The 10,085-nt window shown below is 58.1% G+C and overlaps 1 protein-coding gene across 1 annotated transcript in view; it reads right to left on the bottom strand.

Moving 5' to 3' along the window:
* Positions 1-1,576: 1,576 nt before the first annotated feature.
* The window catches only part of LOC120507323 (alpha-actinin-1-like), a 10,120-nt gene continuing 1,611 nt past the window's right edge, over positions 1,577-10,085 (bottom strand). The window contains exons 3-14 of the mRNA XM_039719791.1: positions 9,739-9,886; positions 8,910-9,057; positions 7,826-8,335; positions 7,450-7,558; positions 6,844-6,927; positions 5,605-5,739; positions 4,437-4,616; positions 3,296-3,442; positions 3,066-3,146; positions 2,575-2,637; positions 2,244-2,402; positions 1,577-1,886 (exon numbers count right to left, since the gene is read on the bottom strand). Coding sequence (XP_039575725.1) covers positions 1,728-1,886; positions 2,244-2,402; positions 2,575-2,637; positions 3,066-3,146; positions 3,296-3,442; positions 4,437-4,616; positions 5,605-5,739; positions 6,844-6,927; positions 7,450-7,558; positions 7,826-8,335; positions 8,910-9,057; positions 9,739-9,886 — 1,923 coding nt within the window. The 3' untranslated portion in view covers positions 1,577-1,727. The remainder of the gene's footprint in view (positions 1,887-2,243; positions 2,403-2,574; positions 2,638-3,065; positions 3,147-3,295; positions 3,443-4,436; positions 4,617-5,604; positions 5,740-6,843; positions 6,928-7,449; positions 7,559-7,825; positions 8,336-8,909; positions 9,058-9,738; positions 9,887-10,085) is intronic.

Genomic DNA, 10,085 nt, shown 5'->3' on the forward strand with positions numbered 1-10,085 from the left:
GAAAACACAGAAAATGTGAAGGAAAAAAGAAAAGAAGTGAGGGGAAAAGGGTAGGAAAGGGGAGAGAAAAAAGGATGGTGAATATGGGGAAAAACCACCCATACAATCTAGGCACCCTGCACTCACATTTTACCCCAAAAATATTCTTTCCATCACTTATAGACACCTCAGGTTTTACCCCCACAATTGTCCTGACTTGTCCAAAAGAAACCAACACCTCAATTTTACCCCCAAAACGTCCCTTCCCAACCTCATTTTTACCTCAAAATGGTAATTTTCTCCCCTCAAGATAACCTTGTTGGCTATACTTGGGGGAAAAAGTGAGGAAAAACTCCAAGATGTCAGAGGTTGTTTTTTTTTTTCTCAGCAATATTTTAATTACAGGACAAAGAAGCTGCTACGTGAATATATATTTATATAATAAATCCGTAAAGTTATAAAGGAAACCGGAATTTTCTGCTTCCCGTCAAAATTTTCCAGGATCAGGCGCTTTATTAGGTGGATTTCTCATAATTTTCCTTCTTGTTTCTCTTAATTTTTTATGTGTTTTCCACAGTTCTCTTTATTTCTCTCTTTATTTTTCTCCTTACTCTTTATTTATCATTATTTTCCCATATTTTTACGTATTCCTCCAGATTTCTCCGTGATTTTCCTCATTCCTCTCCTAATTTTTCCACATTTTTAATTTCTCCTTATTTTTGTTCCCTAATTTTCCATCTCTCCACACATTTTTCTCCACATTTTTCCTCCTAATTTTTTTGCCTCATTCCTCGCCTTTCTCCCCTATTCCCCCCTATTTCCCCCCATTTTTTTTGGTCCACAAAACGCTGCTCCGAGGTGGGAATGTGAGTGAAAAAAAACCTAAAAAACCCCCCCAAAACCCCGGATTTTTTTTTTCCCCTCTGGAAAAAAAAAAGCCATAAATTACGTGAGAAGGGGGGGAACCGTGAGGGGAGAGGGAACCCTCGGGCTGCGCCGCTGATCCCGTGGAAAACAGTGGGAATTTCTCTCTCTCTCTCTGTGTCTCGTTACCAAAAATAACCATTTCCGGGCGCTGCCAGGCCCGCGGCAGGCGGAGCCCGAGGAAAAGTGGGAATCACATCCCGAAATATCCCAAGATCAATCAACTGTTGCATAGTAGGAGGCGGGGGGGTCGGGGGTCCGGGATCCCGGGGGACCCTCGGGGATCCAGGACCACCAGGGATCCTCAGAGATCCGGGATCCTGGGGGACCCTGAGAGACCCTCGGGGATCCTCAGGGACCCTAGGGGATCCGGGACCGTTGGGGATCCAGGATCCTGGAGGACCTTTGGGGATCCCAGGGGATTTGAGACCCTCGGGGATCCTGGGGGGTCCTTGGAGGTGCTCAGGGATCCTCAGGGATCCTGGGGGACCCTCATGGATCTGGGACCACTGGGGGACCCAGGACCCTCGAGGATCCTGGGGGACCCTTGGGGATCCAGGACCGTCAGGGACTGTCGGGGTCCAGGATCCTCAGGGATCCCGAGGGATCCTTGGAGGTGCTCAGGGATCCCAGGGGGCCCTGGAGGATCCCGGGGGGCCCCGGGGAGGCGCTCAGGGATCCCAAGGGATCCTGAGGGGCCCTTGGATGTGCTCAGGGATCCCGGGGGGCCCCGGGGAGGCGCTCAGGGACCCTGGGGGATCCTCAGGGATCCCGGGGAGGCGCTCAGGGATCCCGGGGGGCCCTGGGGGATCCCGGGGAGGCGCTCAGAGGTCGCTCTCGCCGTAGAGCGCCGTGGAGAAGGATTTGTAGTCCAGCGCGCCGGGGACGCCGTCGGGGCCGGGGTAGGGCGCCATGCGGGCGATGCAGTACTCGGCCTGCGCCGCCGGCAGCTCCCGCCGCAGCTCGGCCGCCGTGATGTAGTTCTGGGGGACGAGGGGAGGGGAAACGGGGGGAAAACGGGGGGAAATTGGGGTTAACCGAGCCCCAGTGTCAGCGATCCCACCGGGGGATTGATGGACTTTGAGAAAGTGGTCCCCAAATCCCACCTTGGTCTTATTCCCCAAATTCCACCCTCAGTTCCCAAATCTCACCTCATAATTCTGCTGTGTTCTTCCCAAACCCCACTGTCCCTCTCCTAAACCCCCCAGAACCATCCCAAGCCCCCCAGCCCTGTTCCCAAACCCCCACTGCCCATTCCAATGCCCCATTCCCAAACCTCCCTGCCCATTCCCAAGCCCCCCTGCCCCCTCCCAAGCCCCCCGGGGCCCCGCCGTGCCCACCTTGTCCCCGGCCAGCACGCGGAAGCTGTTGATGACCTGCTCGGCCGTGTCCGTGTCCGTGGTTTCCCGGGACATGAAGTCGATGAAGGCCTGGAAGGTGACGCTGCCGCTGCCGTTGGGATCCACCACGGCCATGATCCGCTGGAACTCCGCGTCGCCCTGCGGGGAGAGGCACGCTGGGCACTCTGCTGCCTCCCCGGGCCTTCCAGAACCTTCCGGGGCTTTCCCGCTGGGATTGCCCTGCTCCCCTCCTCCCCTTGCTCCCCCCGCGGCCATGGGATGAGAGAAGGAGGAAATCAAAGGCGCAGAGGCAGGAGAAGAGGGAGGTTACCAGGCCGGATCCCGCGGGGCCCAGCAGGGCGCGGAAGTCCTTGGAGTCCGTGCGGCGCTTCGGCTGCTGGGAGGAAGAGGAGGAACAGAGAGGGAAAGGGAGGAGGAAGAGGGAAAGGGAGAGGGAAAGGAAGAGAAAAGCAGAGAATCTGTTAGAGGAGAAAACCGGCCCAGAAAAGGATGGAGGGAGAGTGAGGAAGGAGAAGGAGGAGGGAAGTGAGGAAGGATGGGAGAGAGGAAGGAGAGGGAAAAAGTGAGGAAAAGGAAGGAAGGGAGGAAATGAGGAAGGAAGGAGAGGAAGGAGAGGAAGGAAGGAGAGGAAGGAAGGAAGGAAGGAAGGAAGGAAGGAAGGAAGGAAGGAAGGAAGGAAGGAAGGAAGGAAGGAAGGAAGGAGAGGAAAGAGAGGAAGGAAGGAGAGGAAAGAGAGGAAAGAGAGGAAAGAGAGGAAGGAAGGGAAGAGGAGGAGGAGGAGGAGGAGGAAGCAGGCAGTACCTGCCGGTCGTTCTCGACGTCGTAGCCCAGACTGATCAAGCAGGCCTTGAACTCCTCCGGGCCCAGGGCCCCGCCGTGGTCCTGGGGAAATGGAGGAAAACGAGGGAAATGAGGGAAACCAGGAGGCAGCTCCCCCGTTCCAGGGGGGAACCACCCGTGGGGCTGCTGCGGGTGGATCCCGGATCCCCCCGGACCCCCCCGGATCCCCGCGGATCCCCCGGGGTCCCGACCTTGTCGAAGTGGTTGAAGGAGGCGCGGAACTCCTGCATCTGCTCCTGGCTGATGCCCTTGGCGTCGCGCGTCAGGATCTGGTTCTCCACCTCGTTGATGGTCCGGGCGATGGTGGTCAGCAGCTGCTCCCAGCCCACGCGCAGGTGCTGGATCCCAGGGGAACGGGGCAGTGAGGGGCACGCGGAGCCCCCGATCCCCCAGGCTGGGATCCAGCGCCCACGGGATCGTCCTGATCCCCTGGGATGGATCCAGCGCCCACGGGATCGTCCTGATCCCCACGGGATGGATCCAGCGCCCACGGGATCGTCCCGATCCCCTGGGATGGATCCAGTGCCCACGGGATCGTCCTGATCCCCCGGGCTGGATCCAGCGCCCACGGGATCGTCCTGATCATTATGGGATGGATCCAGCGCCCACGGGATCATCCCGATCCCCACGGGATGGATCCAGTGCCCACGGGATCGTCCTGATCCCCACGGGATGGATCCAGTGCCCACGGGATCGTCCTGATCCCCTGGGGTGGGTCCAGTGCCCACGGGATCATCCTGATCATTATGGGATGGATCCAGCACCCACGGGATCGTCCTGATCCCCTGGATGACCCCAGTTCTGTGGGATCCCAGCTCCACGTGCAGCTGGATTCTCAGCTGTGGAGGATCAGGGCCTGCTGCCCCCCTGGGACCCCCAAATCCCTCTGGGACCTCCAAATCCCTGTGGGACCCCCAAATCCCTGTGGGACCTCCAAATTCCTGTGGGACCTCCAAATCCCTTTGGGACCCCCAAATCCCTGTGGGACCTCCAAATTCCTGTGGGACCCCTCCCTCCCTCCCCAGTCCCAGCCCCTCGGTGACCCCAAATCCCCTCAGGATCACCCCAAATCCCCTCGGGACGACCCCGAATCCCCTCGGTGACCCCAAATCCCCTCGGGATGACCCTGAGTCCCCTCAAGATGACCCCAAATTCCCTCAGTGACTCCAAATCCCCTCAGGATGACCCTGAATCTCCTTGGGATCACCCCGAATCTCCTCAGGATGACTCCAAATCCCCTCGGGACGACCCCAAATCCCCTCGGGACGACCCCGAATCCCCTCGGTGACCCCAAATCCCCTCGGGATCATCCCAAGCCCCAGGGGTGCCCACCTCCATGGTGTAGTTGGAGTGCTGGTTGTCGAAGATGAGCGCCTCCTGCACCAGCTGGTGCTGCTGCTCCAGCAGCTCCAGGTTGGGTTTGTACTCCACGATGTTCTGCTCGTACTCCTTCAGGTGGTTCAGCTGGTCCTCCAGGGTCCCGTTCATCTCGATGGAGATCCGGCCGATCTCCTGCGAGCACGGGGGGTTCCCTTCCAGAGCGGCCCCGAGCCCATCCCAACGGCCCCAGCACCCCCCGGTGATCCCAGAGCCCCAAGGCAGGGATCTCCAGGATTCCACCAACCCAGCCCTTCCCGTGGCTTGGCAAGGTGGGATAACGAGGGCACGGAGCAGCCCCAGAGGGGATTCCACCATCCCACCATCCCACCTTGCACCATCCAACCCTCTCCATCCTGATCCCCACCATCTCCACCATCCCCACCATCCCACCTTGCACCATCCAACCCCCTCCATCCCGATCTCCACTATTTCTACAATCTCCACCATCTTCACCATCCTGCCATCTCCACCTCTCCATCTTGATCTCCACCATCTCACCATCCCTTCATCTCCATCCTGATCTCCACCATTTCCACAATCTCCACCATCTCACCATCTCCACCACCCCCATCCTGATCTCCACCATTTCTACAATCTCCACCATCTCACCATCCCACCATCTCAATGTCCATCTCCACCATCTCACCATCTCCATCCCACCCTCTCGACCATCTCACCATCCCCATCTCCACCATCCCCACCTCCATCTCCACCACCTCCACCATCTCACCCTCTCCACCATCTCCACTATCCCCATCTCTGCCACCCCACCACCTCCATCTCCACCCATCCCACCATCTCCATCATTTCCATCTCCACCACCTCCATCTCCACCATCTCCACCTCCACCATCCCACCATCTCCATCCCACCACGCCCCCCCGGCAGCAGGCCCGTTCCCAGTGCTCCCAGTGCTCCCAGAAGTCCCTCCCAGTGCTCCCAGTTCAGTGCCCCCAGGGCTCCCAGTGCCCCCAGTGCTCCCAGTCCCTCCCAGTGCTCCCAGTTCAGTGCTCCCAGTGCCCCCAGTTCAGTGCTCCCAGTTGGGGCTCCCAGTGCTGCCAGTGCTCCCAGTTGGGGCTCCCAGTGCTCCCAGTTGGGGCTCCCAGCTGGGGCTGGCTGACCTCCATCTTGGTCTGGATCCAGGGCCCCACGCGGTTGGCCTGGCTGCCAAACTGGCGCCGCAGGCGCTCGTTGGAGTTCTGCCGGCTCTGCTCCTCCTGCAGCGCCTGGTCCCGCTTGGGCACCAGCTGCTGCACCTGCAGAGGGGGAAAATGGGAGAGGGTGGGAAACGTGAGTGGGGAAAAATGGGAAAAACAGGAAAAAAATGGGAAAAAACGGGGAAAATGGGAAAAAATGGGAAAAAAATGGGAAAAAAAATGGGAAAAAACGGGAAAATGGCTCTGCTCCTCCTGCAGCGCCTGGTCCTGCTTGGGCACCAGCTGCTGCACCTGCAGAGGGGGAAACATGAGGAGGGAAATGGGAAAAATGGGAAAAAAATGGGAAAATGGCTGGGAAAAATGGGAGAGGGTGGGAAATGTGAGTGGGAAAATGGGAAAAATGGGAAAAAAATGGGAAAAAAATGGAAAAAGGGGGTGGGAAGTGTGAGTGGGAAACTGGGAAAAATGGGAAAGGGTGGGAAACATGAACGGGAAAAATGGGAAAGGGTGGGAAACATGGCTGGGAAACTACAAAAAAATGGGAAAAGGGGTGAGAAACCCTGCTGGGAAACTGGGTAAAACTGGGAAAGGGGGTGGGAAACCCTGCTGGGAAACTGGGAAAAAACGGGAAAAGGGATCAGAAACCCTGCTGGGAAAGGGGAAAAAATGCAGAAAAAAGGGGAAAACTGCAGGAAAAAGGGGACAAAACAGTGAGAAAGGTGAGAAAAAGGAGTGAGAAAAAGGGGGAAAAAGGGGTGAGGAAGGGGGGAAAAGGGGGGAAAAGGAGTGGAAATGGTGGGGAAAAGGGGGAAAAAGGAGAGGGAAAAAGGGGGAAAAAGGGTGGGGAAGGTGGGAAAAATGAGTGGGAATGGTGGGAAAAAGGAGTGGGGAAGGGGGAAAAAGGGTGGGGAAGGGGGGAAAAAGGAGTGGGAAAGGTGGGGAAGGTGGGAAAAAGGGGGCTAAAAGGGTGGGGAAGGTGGGAAAAAGGAGTGGGAAAGGTGGGGAAGGTGGGAAAAAGGGGGCTAAAAGGGTGGGGAAGGTGGGAAAAAGGAGTGGGAAAGGTGGGGAAGGTGGGAAAAAGGAGTGGGAAAGGTGGGGAAGGTGGGAAAAAGGAGTGGGAAAGGTGGGGAAGGTGGGAAAAAGGAGTGGGAAAGGTGGGAAAGGTGCGAAAAAGGGGCTAAAAGGGGAGGAAGGCTCCCTGACCCGCTCCCACTTGGCGTCGATGAGCTGCGGCGTGACCGACGTGTAGGGGTTGCCGGGCGGCAGCTGCAGCGCGTGCAGCCCCGCCTCTCAGAATTATTTCGCACAATTATTCCACAGAATAACTCCACAGAATTATTTCTCAGAATTATTTCGCACAATTATTCCACAGAATAACTCCACAGAATTATTCCACAGAATAACTCCACAGAGTTATTTCTCAGAATTATTCCACAGAATAACTCCAAAGAATTCCACAGAATTATTCCACATAATGATTCCAGAGAACTCCACAGAATTATTCCTCAGAATTATCCCACAGAATTCTTCCACAGAAGTATTTCTCAGAATTATCCCACAGAATAACTCCACAGAATAACTCCACACAATTGTTCCACAGAATTCCACAGAACCCCACAGAATTATTCCACAGAATTCCACAGAATTATCCCACAGAATAACTCCACACAATTATTCCACAGAATCACTCCTCAGAATTCCGGGGCTGCAGCTGGCAGCCGCTCGATCCCCAAATCTCCATCCCCTGCCACAAAATCGGGGGTCCCAGCTCGGGGTGGATCCCCGCCCTCCCCTCTCCCCAGGGCTGACCTCGAGCGCCTGGCGGCGGCCGTGGGTCAGCGAGCCCAGCAGGTCCCACTGGTCACAGATCTTCTGGCAGCGCGCGTTGACGCTCGGCGAGTCGTAGTAATCCAGCTCGCTGGGAAAAACGGGGAAAACGGGAAAATGGGGTGATTTGGGGTCCAATTTGGCGCATTTTTGGGAGTGTTTGGGGTTCCCATACTTGAGCTCCTGGGCAATGGCTGGGATCTGCTTTTGGGGACACTTTGGGGGTGATTTTGGGGTCTGATTTGGGGTGTTTGGGGTTCCCATATTTGAGCTCCAGGGTGATGTTGGGGGTTTGCTTTTGGGGACACTTTGGGGGTGATTTTGGGGTCTCATTTGGGGTTTTTTTGGGCTGCCATACTTGAGCTCCTGGGCGATGGCGGCGATCTGCTCCACGCGGTCCTGGTGCGCCGCCAGGTCCGACTCGAAGGCCTCGTGCTTGCGGAGCAGCGCCCGCACCTGGGCCAGCGAGGTGCCCGAGTCCCGCTCCCGCAGGGCCACCTCCTTACCTGGGCACAGGTGGGGACAGCCCTGAGACCCCAATTCCACCATGTGCCATCCCCTGAGACCCCAAAGGTCGAAGCCCGGGGGGGGGTCCCGGGTGGGGGTGGATCCCGGGTGGGGGTCCCAGCTCGGGGTGGATCCCGGGTGGGGGTCCCAGCTCGGGGTGGATCCCGGGTTGGGGTCCCAGCTCGGGGTGGATCCCGGCTGGGGGTCCCAGCTCGGGGTGGATCCCCGCCCTCCCCTCTCCCCAGGGCTGACCTCGAGCGCCTGGCGGCGGCCGTGGGTCAGCGAGCCCAGCAGGTCCCACTGGTCACAGATCTTCTGGCAGCGCGCGTTGACGCTCGGCGAGTCGTAGTAATCCAGCTCGCTGGGAAAAACGGGGAAAACGGGAAAATGGGGTGATTTGGGGTCCAATTTGGCGCATTTTTGGGAGTGTTTGGGGTTCCCATACTTGAGCTCCTGGGCAATGGCTGGGATCTGCTTTTGGGGACACTTTGGGGGTGATTTTGGGGTCTGATTTGGGGTGTTTGGGGTTCCCATATTTGAGCTCCAGGGTGATGTTGGGGGTTTGCTTTTGGGGACACTTTGGGGGTGATTTTGGGGTCCCATTTGGGGTGTTTTGGGCTCCCATACTTGAGCTCCTGGGCGATGGCTGCGATCTGCTTTTGGGGTTTGCTTTTCTTTTGCTTTTTTTGGGATGGCTGGGGATACTTTGGGGGTGATTTTGGGGTCTCATTTGGGGTTTTTTTGGGCTGCCATACTTGAGCTCCTGGGCGATGGCTGGGGTTTGCTTTTGGGGGTGATTTTGGGGTCTGATTTGGGGTGTTTGGGGGATTTTTGGGCTGCCATACTTGAGCTCCTGGGCGATGGCGGCGATCTGCTTTTGGGGACACTTTGGGGGTTATTTTGGGGTCTGATTTGGGGTTTTTGGGTTCCCATACTTGAGCTCCTGGGCGATGGCGGCGATCTGCTCCACGCGGTCCTGGTGCGCCGCCAGGTCCGACTCGAAGGCCTCGTGCTTGCGGAGCAGCGCCCGCACCTGGGCCAGCGAGGTGCCCGAGTCCCGCTCCCGCAGGGCCACCTCCTTACCTGGGCACAGGTGGGGACAGCCCTGAGACCCCAATTCCACCATGTGCCATCCCCTGAGACCCCAAACCCCTCCCTGTGCCATCCCCTGTGCCACCTCCTTACCTGGGCAAGGTGTGGGGACAGCCCTGAGACCTCTGAACCCACCCTGTGCCATCCCCTGAGACCCCAAATCCCCCCCTGTGCCACCTCCTTACCTGGGCACAGGCGTGGGGACACCCCTGAGACCCCAATTCCCCCCTGTGCCATCCCCTGGGCCACCTCCTTACCTGGGCACAGGTGGGGACACCCCTGAGACCCCAATTCCCTCCCTGTGCCATCCCTTGAGACCCCAAACCCCTCCCTGTGCCATCTTCTGAGACCCCAATTCCCTCCCTGTGCCACCTCCTTACCTGGGCACAGGGTGGGGGCAGCCCTGAGACCCCAAACCCCCAGTTCCATTCCCTGCTCCCCAAATCCAACCCCTGAACCCCCAAATCCTGGTGTCTGAACCCCCAAATCCATTCTCTGCCCCCCAGATCCATTCCCTGCCCCCCCAAATCCTTTCTCTGCCCCGCCAAATCCATTCCCTGCTCCCCAGATCCAATCCTTGAACCCTCAAATCCCGGTTTCTGAACCCCCAAATCCATTCTCTGCCCCCCAAATCCACCCCCTGCCCCCCCAAACCCACCCCTGCCCCGGTACCTTCCGTCCAGCCCTCGTGGATCGAGGCTTTCTGCCGGAATTTCTCGGCCAGGTGATCCAGGCGCTCCAGGCGCCGCAGCTCCGTCAGCAGCCACTCCTCGTGGCCCTTCTCGGCCTGCTCCAGGCGCTGCCAGCCCGCCCCGATGTCCTGGGCACCCCAAAAACTCCTCAGAGTGACCCCAAAAACCCCCAGAGTCACCCCAAAACCCTCAGAGCCACCCCAAAAACCCCCAGAGTGACCCCAAAAACCCCCAGAGCCACCCCACCTTCGGGTCACCCCAAAACCCCCTGGCACAGGTGACCCCACTCCTCGTGGCCCTTCTCTGCCTGCTCCAGGCGCTGCCAGC

Source organism: Passer montanus, unplaced genomic scaffold (assembly GCF_014805655.1).
Source record: "Passer montanus isolate IOZ18808 unplaced genomic scaffold, ASM1480565v1 scaffold425, whole genome shotgun sequence".
NCBI classification, from domain to species: domain Eukaryota; kingdom Metazoa; phylum Chordata; class Aves; order Passeriformes; family Passeridae; genus Passer; species Passer montanus.